The sequence below is a fragment of the Siniperca chuatsi genome, linkage group LG5 (assembly GCF_020085105.1).
Source record: "Siniperca chuatsi isolate FFG_IHB_CAS linkage group LG5, ASM2008510v1, whole genome shotgun sequence".
In the NCBI taxonomy this organism is placed as follows: Eukaryota; Metazoa; Chordata; class Actinopteri; order Centrarchiformes; family Sinipercidae; genus Siniperca; species Siniperca chuatsi.
In genome coordinates, this window is record NC_058046.1 from 16,932,654 (window position 1) to 16,946,660 (window position 14,007).

The 14,007-nt window shown below is 39.0% G+C and overlaps 1 protein-coding gene across 5 annotated transcripts in view; it reads left to right on the forward strand.

The window, feature by feature from the left end:
- The window catches only part of LOC122876405 (EGF-like repeat and discoidin I-like domain-containing protein 3), a 117,749-nt gene that overhangs the window by 68,335 nt on the left and 35,407 nt on the right, over positions 1 to 14,007 (forward strand). For all 5 annotated transcript variants that reach the window (XM_044196711.1, XM_044196712.1, XM_044196714.1 and 2 more), the window contains one exon: positions 10,080 to 10,261. In XM_044196711.1, coding sequence (XP_044052646.1) covers positions 10,080 to 10,261 — 182 coding nt within the window. The remainder of the gene's footprint in view (positions 1 to 10,079; positions 10,262 to 14,007) is intronic.

Consider the following 14,007-nt stretch of genomic DNA (forward strand, 5'->3'; position numbering starts at 1 on the left):
AAGAAGTCTGCATCGGAAAGAGAGAAACTTCGGGAGTTGCTATAGTTGATCTTATAAACTGAATGACAGAAGGCAAAGGAAAATGTGTAAATACAGAGGAGTAAAGAGGCACAACCTGACTGATTACAGATGGGTTTGTGTAGTGAGTGAAAAACTCGAGGAGAAAGATTTAGTCTTGCTGATTGAACATATGCTAAGCTCCATTATTTGTATAATGATGCTCATTTCTATTTTCCCATATAAATTCAATATTTGTTCAGTATAGTATACAGCCATTAATTCAGCCTGTTATTTTCAAAGTTGCAGCACTGTCTATAAGTATTAGGATGGTTTGTTTTGGCTCTGTACTACAGTACATTAAATTTGAAATTATACAATGAGATGAAAGTGCTGCCTCACAGCTTTAATTTGATGATGTTTACATCCACAGCAGATGAACTGTGTAGAAATTATAGCCATTTTTATACATATCCCCCGTGGGTAAAAAGGGCAATAAGTGCCACACTGTTCACCCAATATAGATGTAAACAACCCCAAACACCCCTGAAGCTAAAAGTCAGCACTATAACCTTGTTTGTTTGTTTTTTTTTTTTGTTTCATTTGAACTCCAGTGCGCTGGATTAAAGCCAAACATACCATATGTAATACTTTCGGACTGAGCTGTGTGTTTTCTGACAAGGTTGCTTTTAGGGTTTTTATAACGACTAATTTATAATAAAATAATAATAATAAAACTTTATTTATAGAGCACTTATCATTAAAACAATGTACAAATTGCTTCACAGAGAGAGAAATAAAATACCATAGTGAATGATAAAATACATTAAAAAAAACAATAAAATAAACAGACAGCCTAATTTCTTCGGGCAAGTTGTTCCAGAGCCTCGGGGACCCGATGGCAAAATCTTTGTCCCCCTTAGTTTTCATCCTGGACTCAGGACCAGACAGAAGACCCCTGCCCGAAGATCTCCAACCACTTTCATAAGTTCATAAGGGATTGCAAGGTCTAAAATATAATCTGGAGCCAGGCCATGAAGAGCCTTAAAAGTAATCAATAAGATCTTTAAATCAATCCTAAAACAAACAGGGAGCCAATGTAAAGAGGTTAAAACAGATGTGATGTGATTGTACCTCTTGGTCCTGGTTAAAAGCCTAGCAGCTGAGTTCTGTACAGTTGTTTCAAGTTTTTTGATTAAGACAAGTGAACAGACTGTTAACAATAATAATGTGAGGCGATAAAAGCATGCACAACAGTTTCTGCATCACTAAAATTTTAAATAGATCATATTTTTGCAATATTTCTGAGGTGATAAAAACATTATTGGACAAGCTTAGTAATATGTTGCTCAAAACATAAAGTGCTATCAAACAGGACACCAAGATTTCTTGCAACAGGGCTGATATGTTGTGACAGGTAGCCAGTAGATGGCAGTATTTGTTTAGTGATATGTTGGGGCCCAATAACAAGGATTTCAGTTTTATTTGAGTTGAGCTGAAGAAAATGTATCGACATCCAATTTTTTATGTCAGACAGGCAGTCCTGCAGAGAACTCAGCGTACAAAGGTCAGTGGGCTTGACAGGGAGGTACAACTGTATGTCATCCGCATAACAATGAAAAGAAATACCATGTCTGTGGATGATATCACCCAAGGGGAGCATATATAAGAAGAACAGTATTGGTCCCAGAATTAAACCTTGAGGCACACCATAGTTGATATGGGAAAAGCATGACATGAAGTTATTAATGGCAACACAGAATTTCCTATTGGACAAATAAGATGAGAACTAGTCTAGTGCAGTGCCAGATATGCCCACCCAGTGCCTCAGTCTATCTAAAAGAATGCCATGATCAATTGTGTCAAAGGCAGCATGTAAGTCCAGCAGCACAAGAATTGAACACATTGGGGTTTAACTAACTGATCCACAGTCTTAAATAGGAATCTGGGGTTGTGCTGATGGGCAGAAATAAGTGCAGCGAAATGGCATATTCTTGCATCCTTCACCATCCTGTTATAAAGAAGTAATAACTCTTTCATAGACACAAAGTGGACCTGGAGACCTGATTTCTTCCATCTGCGTTCTGCTCTTCTGCATTTCCTTTTACAGCTTCAAATACTGTCATTTACCCATGGCTGTATTCTAGTCTTTGAGTTTGGTCGATTAAAGGGAAATTTAAATTTAGCCAGTCGACTAGTCTAAAAGTAAGGAAACGCTCAGAAAACAGTCAAAACAATGTTGGTAAACGATGTCCATTGGTTTGCCGGGTAAATGGTAATAGTAAATGGACTGTACTTGTATAGCGCCTTTCTAGTCTTCTAGGAGCAATTTGGTGTTCAGTGTCTTTCCCAAGGCAACCTTCCAATTGGTGGATGACCTGCTCTACCACTAAGCCACAGCAACCCATAATGTGTGGTTAACGTGAGCAGTGCTAGCACCTGCAGCCTGCTCTGCTAGCAGGTTAACGTCCACATGCCTGTGCTGAATGTTGTTATATACCAGTTTATTCTGACACAGCCTACATACAACCTTATTTTCATTTTCTAGATCAAAATACTGCCAAACAGTGGTTTTACAAGATGTCATATGTGTCCCACTTTCCACCTCGTTAGTTTACATCCAGGCATTGTATGGAGAGGGGGGGCTGCCGCCTGCCAGCTAGTGGTGGGCGGCTGCATAACATCTTAGGTGCAACAGTTAACCGGCGTTGTATATTAATAAATATTAATAATTAGTTTAACCGACTACTATTTCTGGTACCCAACTAAGCAAGGGTAGCAACGTTTAATCTAGTCGCCTAATCGCACACATCCCTAGTTGCTTTATGTAAAAAAAAAATTAAAAACAAATAGACAGACTGGATTACCAGGAACAGGAACTTAATCTATTACAAAATGTATAAACGAAAACATTACAAAAACAAATATGTTAAGTAACGAAATCTAATATCCATCAAAATTTCGAAACCCACAGCTACATTTCTGAACGTAAATGATATGAATGATATTATTAGGTTTATGTGATAAATTACTGTCATCAGTCTCAGTGTCAGTTGACACATTGATCATGGGGCTTAAAGGGGTACTCCATTGATTTAGAAATGCAGTCCCATAAAGTTGGGGGACTTGTGGATGACAGATTGAAAAAATAATGGTCAAGATCGTAGCAGCAAAGGCTAGGATATCCAGATTTTAAGTCCCTAGTATGGTTCTAGTTCCAAAAATGTTGAAACCTACATTTCCCACCCTGATTACACCATTATGACATCATTTGAGTTATTTTGATTTAGATTTGACAAAGCTTCTCCAGAGCCCCAGAGGACAACTTTTTCTCACAAGCTGAGTAGTACTTGTGATGAATAAACTGATCTTAATGAGTAAAAGTGGTGGAATGCCCCTTTTAGAATCTAAATCCAAATTTTGACTTTACTATTTAAATGCATTATTTGTTGAATATGTTGCAGCCTTATCACAAGAAGTAGAGTTGGTGAGGTCCCCAATGAATATAGCATACATAGAAAAAGGTAGAATGCCTGGAACATTCTTCTATGCAAGGACTCGTCATCTCCTCTGACTTGTTCCTTCAACCCACACTGTGTGTGTGGGCAAGCCCTGCACACACATTGGCTGTTGCATAGTAAGCAACTGTACATTTTCTGGTTATACCAGAAGTCAGCGTGAGAATATTCTGTGAAGGCAGCAGTGAGCTTTTGACCATTGCCTGTCTGTTCAGTGATAATCCGATTTTACTGAAATAATTACAGTGTCTTCAATATTGATTCCCATGATCCAATGGAAAGCGAGAAGTGAGAAGAAGAATTATATTCATCACTTGCCAACATAAATCCCAGTAAAATATACAAGAAGGCATAAAATACAGTGAGATAACACTTGGCACAAGCTGCCTCAGCCTTTCTGCTGAAATTTGGGATCGTTACCTCTGTGATCATCCAGAGACATTCACGCTTTCAGACACTAATATGGGTGAAATGGTCGGTTAAAGATCCAATACTGAGGAAAGGTGATGACTGTTCAGGGCCCCATTTTCCAAAAGCATCTTAAGGCTAAGATGATTGTAGAAGAATCTGCCTTGAGCAGAAGCTAAACCGATTCAAGTGCACCAAGTTTAGCTTACTTTCCCCCTGTAACATCAAATAAAACCCAGTGGCCATGTATCAAATAAACTGCACTAAACAATGCTGCTAAAAAGTGTAAATGCTTTTATTGTCTTGTTTGTTGCATTTAGTTTAGATTTCAGTTCTTTCAGCCGGCTCAGGTTACATTAGGCCGTCTTAGACCATGTTGATTGCTGAGATGTTTCAGCGTTTCTTGCAGCTCTATTTACTGTGACAAATTCTTCCATCACTTGTTCTGACAGCCACTATTTCTAACTGCTATTTATCCATAATACTCACCTACCGGAAAGTACGTTGCATTACTATGACAACCAGCAACCATGAGCTTTTGTCACCGGTCTTACTGTAGCTGTGGCATAACTCCATATTAAACAATTTAATATGGTGATTTTGAAGTGTATTGCTTATTTCTTCCATTATAATACATTATAAACATAATATAAACTTTTTATGTGGTGAAACGTTATTAAAATGTATATAAAAAAAATCTTTTGGCACCCCTGGCTTTCCTTAAGGTACCCAATTGGAGAACCACTGGCTTACATATTTCAATATGCCAGGTTACTTTAAAATTTATGTTGATAATGTTGAGAAGCTGTGTGGGTGCCCTTTTTGAAGTTTTGACAATCAGTGCTATTGGTTATGATATCCTTTACTTCCCAACTAATTTGCTGAGAATTTGAACTGAGCGATATCATCTCAGTCCAACAGGAAGGATCGTGAGTGGTGACACGTTGTAAATAAATTTCTTGGTTGGTTGTACTAATTATTCAATATGTTGTAGACCACCCAAAGTTCTAACACTAGTTGTTCCCCAGAGAGTAGTCACAATAAAATTTTTTCAACTATAAAATATCCTACCCAGTGCATTTCTTGGTCGTAATTGTTAAATTGTTTTAAAGGAACCTTATCAAAAGTGTTTATTTATGTCATGGGTTGTGAAAAGAAAATTAACATCAGCTAATATATCATTATTTATAAACTCTCAAATATCAGTATCAGTTAAAAAAATCGGCCAGGATATAATTTGTATGAAAGCATGTATTGTTTTTTTGGTCCTGTTTATTTAATTATAGTATTTTTTTTAAAATTTAAATATCGATGCTGTCTTGCACATTATTAAATGCATAACTGCACATGAACGTGTGAACATACATATGCTGACACACCCTCTTCCATATAATACATACAGGTGCATTTCAGTCAGTCTCACCAGTCAGTGTCACCTGAACCTCTAGTGTATGGCTGACGTCTGTTTTGTGTGTTTATTATTCTTTTCCTCATCCCCTTTTCGCCGCATGCTCATTAGTATTGGTGTGCTGGCATTATTTTCAGTGGGGCTCTAATTTGTTTAGGCTGTAGGTAGGGCTTGTGGGAGATGGATCAGCTGTCACATCACGGTAGTGGTGGTGTTAGTGATGTATGCTGTCGCAGAGCTGATGTATGCTCAGGGGCCAGCAGGCCAAGGCCTGGGGGCTGGCTGGCTCTGTTGCTCTGACAGACGACTGGCAGGCAGCTCATTACGAGTGGCCCATCATTGCTGCAAGGTGAGAAGGACCGCAACTTTGCAACAGTGTCTTGCCACAACATACACATTGAATAGTTTACAAGAGAGCTGCCCAAGAGTTACAACATCTAGACAAATAGGGTACAGTGTTGACGCAACATTGCACCTCAGCCCTAACGTCAGGTCGTAATGAGGAAAAATAGATTCCATTTCACTTTCAGGAGTTAAATCAGAGTGATATGCCATTTGGTCCTTGTGCCAGAATAGCATGTGTAAATTGTGCAGGTCCCTAACAAATTGAAAGTCCGGATTCATAAAGAATGTTGTATTTCTCTTAGTATGGATCTGATTCTGCACCCTCTACATTATTTACATTTGGTCAGGATACCACCATCAACTCAATTAGCACCCCCTAGACTGCCATTTATGGACATGCCTAATTGCACAAAGCAAATTATGTTGATCAGATTATTCATATGAGGGAAATATGATATATTGATAATATGTTGTTGTCTGTGGGTCAGTTTGAAACATGTTTTTAGCCATGCTAACGGCTGTTTGATGGATTGCTATGAAATCTTATGCAGACATTCACGGTCCCCAGAGGATGAATCCTAATGACTTTGGTGACCCCCTGACTTTCCTCAGCCACCAGCAGGTCCAAGTTTTCACATATGTTGTGAAACATCTCAACATTTACAAGATAGATTGGCTCAAAATTTTGTATAGATATTGATGGTCCCCACACAGTTTACTGTATCCTAATTCCTTTTGTGAGCTGTACTTTGTGTTTAGTGCTAATTAGCAAATGTTAACATGCTAATAATCCTAACCACGATGGTGAACGTAGTAAACATTACACCTGTTTAACATCAGCATGTTAGCATTGCCATTTTGTGCATGTTAGCATGCTATCATTAGCATTTAGCTTGAAGCACTGCTGTGCTTAAGTACAGCCTTACAGTGCTGTTAGCATGACTAGAGACCCTTAGTCTTAGAGTTAGAAAAAAGCACAAAAAAACAGTGCATTCAGCCATTTCAAAGGGGCACTTGTTCAACTTACTGCAACACCTAAAGACATGTTCCTGTCACTTCAGCTCTGAGTGGAATTGATTACTGAGCCTGCAAACATACCCTTAGGATTTAAAATATACATTGATTGTTTATTCTCATAGTACTTATGTAATGGGAGAAATCAATTCTAATCAATTGCTCCCTGGCCCAAAGTGTGTATGTCCAATTTTGCCGACATCTGTTCATACGATTTGAATTTTAAGATATCTTGCTGACGTGCTAACCTACATGGCTAAGGCAGAAAGGAACTTTTTTCATTGTGTTAAGGAGGGAAAGCCACCAAAATATACAGATATCCATTGTCTCTGAATTACAAGGATTAGGCTGAGAATGCAAATGTTTAAACTGGTTCACCATGTCTCAAAATGGAAGCTGTTTATACTTTCTCAGAATTGTTTAAAGGACCGAATGAAGTTTATCCATCAGATATCGGAAAATCAGAGGTTTCTTTTAGCTTCAGCTGCAGGCTACCGCATCCACCTACACCATCCTCCTTCAGTTTGGAGGCAAAGAGTCACACACAAGGAAGAACTAGTGAAGAGTAATTTACCGTAATGGAATATATAAACACATTTCTAGCAATACACACACACACACATACACACACACAGATATACTGTATACTCTTTGCTCACTTCCTGCCTCCAGTCAATCCCCCTGGACTGTCCTCAGACATTACTCTCTGTCTCCTCAGCTCCCTGTTGCCTAGAACCCCACTGTTTTAGCAGCTGCATAAGTCGTGTTGTTTTCATTGTTCCATTCCTTCTCTGACTCATGGCTTTCTTCTTTGGTGAAAGTCTTCTCACAGCACTCAGCGCTGCCAGTTTCATTGTCTCCTGGTACTGTATGTGTGTGTGCCTTGTCTGTCTGTGTGTCAGTGCTGGGTTTGAAATGCTTAGGTGTTTTGCTTAAATAGTGAAGACGGCATCACAGGCTTCTGGTGACCATTGCTCCAGGCTTCCCCTGAAGGCTGGTTTACACGGACACTTACAGTTGAGCCAGCATGATCAAGCTGTGCCTCTGGCTGAACTCTGCACTTGATATGTTCTCATTCTTTTTGGACATTTCCAATTTCCCTCAGCTTTCCCAAGACTTGTGGTTTTCATGTTCTTAAACGCTATTTAATCATCTGTGACCAGAGATATACTAACGGGAGAAATCAAATGAGTTGCGTAAATTTTAATCAGATCCACCACTGTTCACAAAAAGAAGTATAATAAATTCTGTGTCTTCTGTTTTCTAATAACTTTCATCCCTGTTGTCACTAGAAAGTGAACCAAGAACAGAGTAGGAGGAATCCCTCCCTCATCATTTTCATCATAAACTGGATGCAATTGTGTATCAGTTAAATGAAATATAGCAACAGTAATAATCTTTTCTCTTCTATCATACTAAACCGTCATTCCATTCAGAAAATACATTTGAAGAGTAAAATAAAAGTGACATACACTACTTTACTACTGCTCTGTCACATTATTTGTTTACTGCTGTTACACAATAAGAAAGTCAGTGGGAAATAAATTCAATTTCACTACACACTTGAGGTTTATATTCAACCTCATGACTTTCTACTCTGATAGAGAATTAAATGTCCCAAACTGCAATTTCAGGTATGATTCAGGTGGTCAAGCCACTTTTCCCTACAGTGAAAAAGGTACTAGTTGAGAAGGTGGTAGCTGCTGAATTATACAGCATTCATATAATTGCTAATCATGTTTAATTAGGAAAGATATTTTAAAACAAAAAATGCTTGGCTAGAACTCCTTGCATTTATGTCACCTACATGCTAAACTTAAAGACTAATTAAAACTTAAGCATCTGTCACAACTAATGCAGCACATCTTCAGTACAGCTGTGATGCTGTTTATGGTTAAGAGTCACTGTGGGCTACAAGAAATGTAATGATGCAGGGGGGGCTTTGCATCCTGACTGTTTAGCAGAATTCAAACCGACTTTGTGTCACCTCTCAGCTGTTTTGCTGTCCTTCAAATTGCACAGCGTGGGAAACCAATTTCTAAGCTATTTTTAAGTGAATAAGAAGCATTTTACAACTTGGTTTGAACAATATCCAATGGAGAGATAATCTCATTTACGCAACTCTGTAACACAATTTATTCTGGCTGAAGGATTCTGAAGACCTGCAATCACATCTGATTCACTTTTGATGGCAACAGGCCACAGCTGCTTGGAACAACAATTCAACCCCAGTTGAACTGTTTAGGTTGTTTTCTTGGCACACCTGAGTCCTCAATTATGATGCCTTTCCACAGGCAGAGTTATTTTATAATTAAATGCAAACTATACAATTTGCATGCATAGCCCATCCTAGTTCAATTCATCCTGAGTTGGTGGAATCTCACAAAATCGGATGTGTTTTCATAGAAAAGTTGATGTTTTGTGTGTAAATGAACAATAAAGAAAATCTCATTTGGGGAGCAGTGGCAACTTTTTTAGACTTTCAGTTGTATGTATATTGTATATTGTAGTAGGTCTTATATTTATCTAACATATAGTGTATGGATACATGCCCTCTTTCCATCTGTTTCTTCATTCTGTTTCATTTCTCATGTGTTTTCTATTATTATTTGATTTCCCAATAGGCTTTTTTTTTTTAAAAATGGAAACACAAAGCACTTGTTTTGCAGTACAATAAATCCTCTATTGCATAAACATTGCCAGAATCCCTTTCACCACAGGTATGTCTATTAAAATGCTCTTGATGTGCCTGGACATACCAATTATGTTTAAGAGGGAAAACAAGCTGCTTAAAGAAGAAAGGACAGTGCTTTTTTTCTGAAGATATTGCGGTCATGCCTCCCCACTTTTATATAGCAGCCTGTAGATGTTTCAAGCTGTTACAAAGCTTGTTGACTTTGAGGACGATGCGGTCTAGAAGTGGCCGCAGCTCCTTGGGTGGAAGCCTGAGTGTTCTGTTACTGATGGAAGAGATGAAGGAGCAACCTGTGGACAGCATGAAGGCAGAGAGGAGACCTCTTGTTGGCTGCTGTGACTCAGAAGGATTTTGCCATAATGGAACATTAGGAACATTTATAGTCAGAGAGACAGCAGTCAGGGTGGGCAAATCTATGATGACCTCAAAGACAAGGTCTCAATAGGAGTTCATCACAAAAATAGAACAACAGAGAATGAAGTAAAGTTGCAGTTTTAACGGCTGTGTCTGATACTGTACAAATAGAGGAGACTGAGGTTTCCGTCTCTGAGGACAAAATCACTGACATTACAAAATGTGGCCTTTGTGGTATTTTTAAAAATCTATATGCATTCCAAAGGCTGAATTTCACATATTTTTGAGTGCTGAAATTACATAAAGACTCATCTGTCTCTTTCTCCCTCTCTTCACTCAGAATGCTCTGGACCACTGGGCATGGAAGGTGGTATAATCTCCAACCAACAGATAACAGCCTCTTCCACCCACCGTGCTCTCTTTGGCTTGCAGAAGTGGTACCCGTACTTTGCACGCCTCAACAAGAAGGGCCTGGTCAATGCCTGGACTGCTGCCGAAAATGACAGATGGCCGTGGATCCAGGTAAAGCACAGGACAGGAGACATGAAAAGCCAGGCCAGGGCCAGACACAAATGAATTAAGACACAGGCACAGTCTTAGTTATAGATACACTTTATTCTCATGTTTTTGTGGATTTAAATTGTTTTGTTTGATTTATACTTATGAGATCCCTACCGTACAGTGTCACTTGATTGTAGTTGATGGTTAGTATAAACTGTTAAATGTGAGTTAATTACTGATACTGTAAAATTTATGGCTCACTTACTGGTAATAAAGAGCAGTAAGTGTAAGCTGGGGGTAGAACAGATGCAGGTGTAGTGAAGTGTGAGGAACAATGTGAAAGGGCATAACTGTTTTCAGCTAGTGGCTGTTGCGTCTCACTTTGTGATGATGATTTGCTAACAGTTACTCAACTGTGCCATCTCTTGTTTTGACGTTTAGTTGTGACATGCTGACAAATGTAACTGCATTGGCACTTGTTGTATTTTGTGTCATAAACTGAGTTTGGCAATAGAGGTTCCCTTGCAACAAAACTATGGTGCACAGTATTGTAATTATTCAATGCATTGTTGCTTTATGTCTTGTGTAAATTCTGATCTGCAAATCACTGTGCTGTCATTGGAGAGATTTGATATATAACTTTACACAACACTCAACTGTAATATTAATAGTAATTTTTCTGTTTTTCCACAAGAAAGATTGAATTCAGCTGAACAATTCAGTGCCTCTTTTTGTCCTTTTGTAATAGTGTTTCTATGACCACCTAGGGGCCTCCATCTAAAACAGCCCTATGAATTGTGAAATGAAAATGAAATTAGATGTTCACAGCACCAAAGCATTTATACACACAAGTCTCCTTCATGCTGTGCCATTAGTCGGTGCTTATTGTCAAAGAACTACGATACAGATCGATACGATAGCCTGGTGGTCCTAAATTATTACTGTACATCACATCAAAAGATTCTGTGCTCGCCAATCCTACCCTTCCCAGATAGCAGAAAAATCATTCCCAATGTGTACCATTACAGAATTTTAACCCTACAGTGGGAACCTATATGTTGTAGGTCTCATTGATGCAATGATTAAAGTGATAGTACCGAAACTGCTGCAGCTCCCTCAACTGAAATGGTCTGGCTCCAATGTATGAACACAAGACCTATGTAAAACTGATTCTCTGGATTTATGTTGAGCACATAGTCATACATCATGACCCCATGCTGAAACAGTTGTGGCATATAAAACAACTGTCAAGTGATGTATAGCTATGATACTCTCATCCCACAGTTTGCACAGTATTCCAGATAGATAGGATAAAGAGTAAAAGTAATTAATTACTTAGCCAGTTAATTATTAACTATTATATAAATAATGTTTTTTCAGCTTTTACTCTTGAGTCACTTAATGACAGAAACACTGACAGCAACCTTTGAAGTTGGCTGTCATCAGATACAGTACATGATACACAGTCAGCGAACCGTGAAGAAAATGTAATAGAAAAACATACTACAGCATGACAATGTGATGGAGAAAGTGAAGCTGTACCTAACAACAAGAGAATAGTAAGACAGGGCAAAAATGGATTTGTAAAAAAGGAGGGAGAGTGAGAGAGTCAAAGAAAAAGTCGACATGAGTGAGAGAAAATGAGCCTGGCACATGGAGAGGGTGAGGAGAACGGGACATAAAACATTCAGGCAGTTTGTTTGACTTTAATGATGCCATGTGGGATGTTGTGCGGGATGCTGTAGGCATTATGTGTTTCTACAGAGGGCCTGGATAATTGGGACGTGAGTATAGAGGTGTACAGTCATGTCAGTGTTTTGGGATTATGCTAAGGAGTCGGAGGTGTGCTTTTGTAGTGCAGAGTGATGCGGTGTGACTGTGTTTGTATGTCTGCCATCATGTGAAACAAGTTATACTGACAGATGACAACCCTATCAGGTAGGGATCAGATTTGTCTGGCTATTTGTAAGGTTTTCTCTGGTGCAGTGTGTATCTTTGGATGTCAGCCAGAGTCAGCTCTTTCCCCCTAAACCTCAACAAATGAATCAAACATAAAGCAACATACTTTGAATAATACATCATAGAAGTGCAGACAAAGCACACATTCACTGTATATGTGTTTGCTTGTGTTTGTTGGTCCGTGTGTTTGTGAATTGAGTGTGTGTGTGTGTGTGTGTGTGTGTGTGTGTGTATGTGTGTGTGTGTGTGTGTGTGTGAGAGAGAGAGCTTGCCATTGTTCACACATCTATGTACTGAGAATATCAGTTTTCCACAGCCTCGCCACCACTAGCTCACACATAAAATTGCATTTGAACACTCGAGGGAAATATGCTGCCGGTCTGACCAATATCAGCAAAATATAGTTCCAGTCGGCTGTGTTGGAGAAATGAAACAATCCAAATCACTTCTGAAGGCTAAGAGGGTCTATACATAATTTAATGGAAGCAAAACAGTTAATGACCCAACATTCAGATGCAGATCTCCATCAGTTGCTATCATGTGGCGATATGTGTATATAAAACCTGCTTAGACTTTAATTCTGTGTCTGTCTGGGAAGCTTTTCCCTTTTCATTCCAGTATAACCTTAGTTATTAAAACATTCAACTCTACAGTCTGTTATGTGGTTGAGATGTGACCCTAACAAATGCCTTTATTTCAGAATCACAGCATGACTGCAATCATTAGTAATTGAATAAAGCCTTTGCACTGCGGTACAAAAAGAAACATTTTTGCACAAGATTTTTGGACTGAACACTATCACATTTCCTACCAAAACTTATTCTTGGATAAAAATGAGTTAGGGTTCTTGAGCCTAAACTTAATGCAGCATCTTTAGCACTGAGAGCTATAAACAGATGTGTACGATGAGTAAATCATCAGTCTCTAACAGTGGTCTAACAGTTGTGACCACCTCTCCCAGGTAAAACTGCTTCAAATCACTGACCGTGGTGGGGCTGCCTATCTCTGCTTCTGCCACAACATCTCAGTGATGCTTTAGATCTGGGCTTTTCGTTCATGCCATTTAAAATCCTTTAAATGTTTACAATGCTGCTATGACCACACACACTGGTGACATGATTGCATGTCACTGGCTATTATTGTGTGGTTGTGACACGGTCTGGATTATTTTTACGCTGTGCTCTTGGAGGGTTAATGGTTGAGTGGCCACTCTTACAATGAGTCTCTAGTATCTGAATCCTTCTCTGACGTGTGACTGTGGTTAGGTACAATATACAGACCATAAGGTTTAGACGGTGTAGTCCCTCATTCGTCCAGGAGTGTTCCATTGTAGAAAACGTTTCAGTCATAGTCATCTGGACAATGTTTTCAAATTCAAGACGTTTCAGCTCCCATCCGGAAGTCAGTCTCAATTGTGAAAATGGTTCGAGAATCTAGTTTCACCTGAAACTGACCTTCTTTGTTTCCATGATGGCCCAGTAATCAGGCCTATTGTTTTCTGGCTGCACCTCCCTCATCACTGTTAAGTACCTGATTAGCATATGATTGGCTTCACCAAGGTGTTAAAACACTGTGGTAATATCTGCCCAACGTTTACCACAGTGTTGTAACACCTGTTTTAACACCTGTTTACCCTGCATAGTTTCACTAGTGAACAGCACTCAGGAAAACTCCTCCCTGAGGGCAGGGCTTAAGCAACACAGAGTATCTTAAATTTCTGAGTTCTCGAACCATTTTCACAATTGAGAATGACTTCCGGATGGGAGCCGAAACGTCTTGAATTTTAAAACATTGTCCAGATGACTACG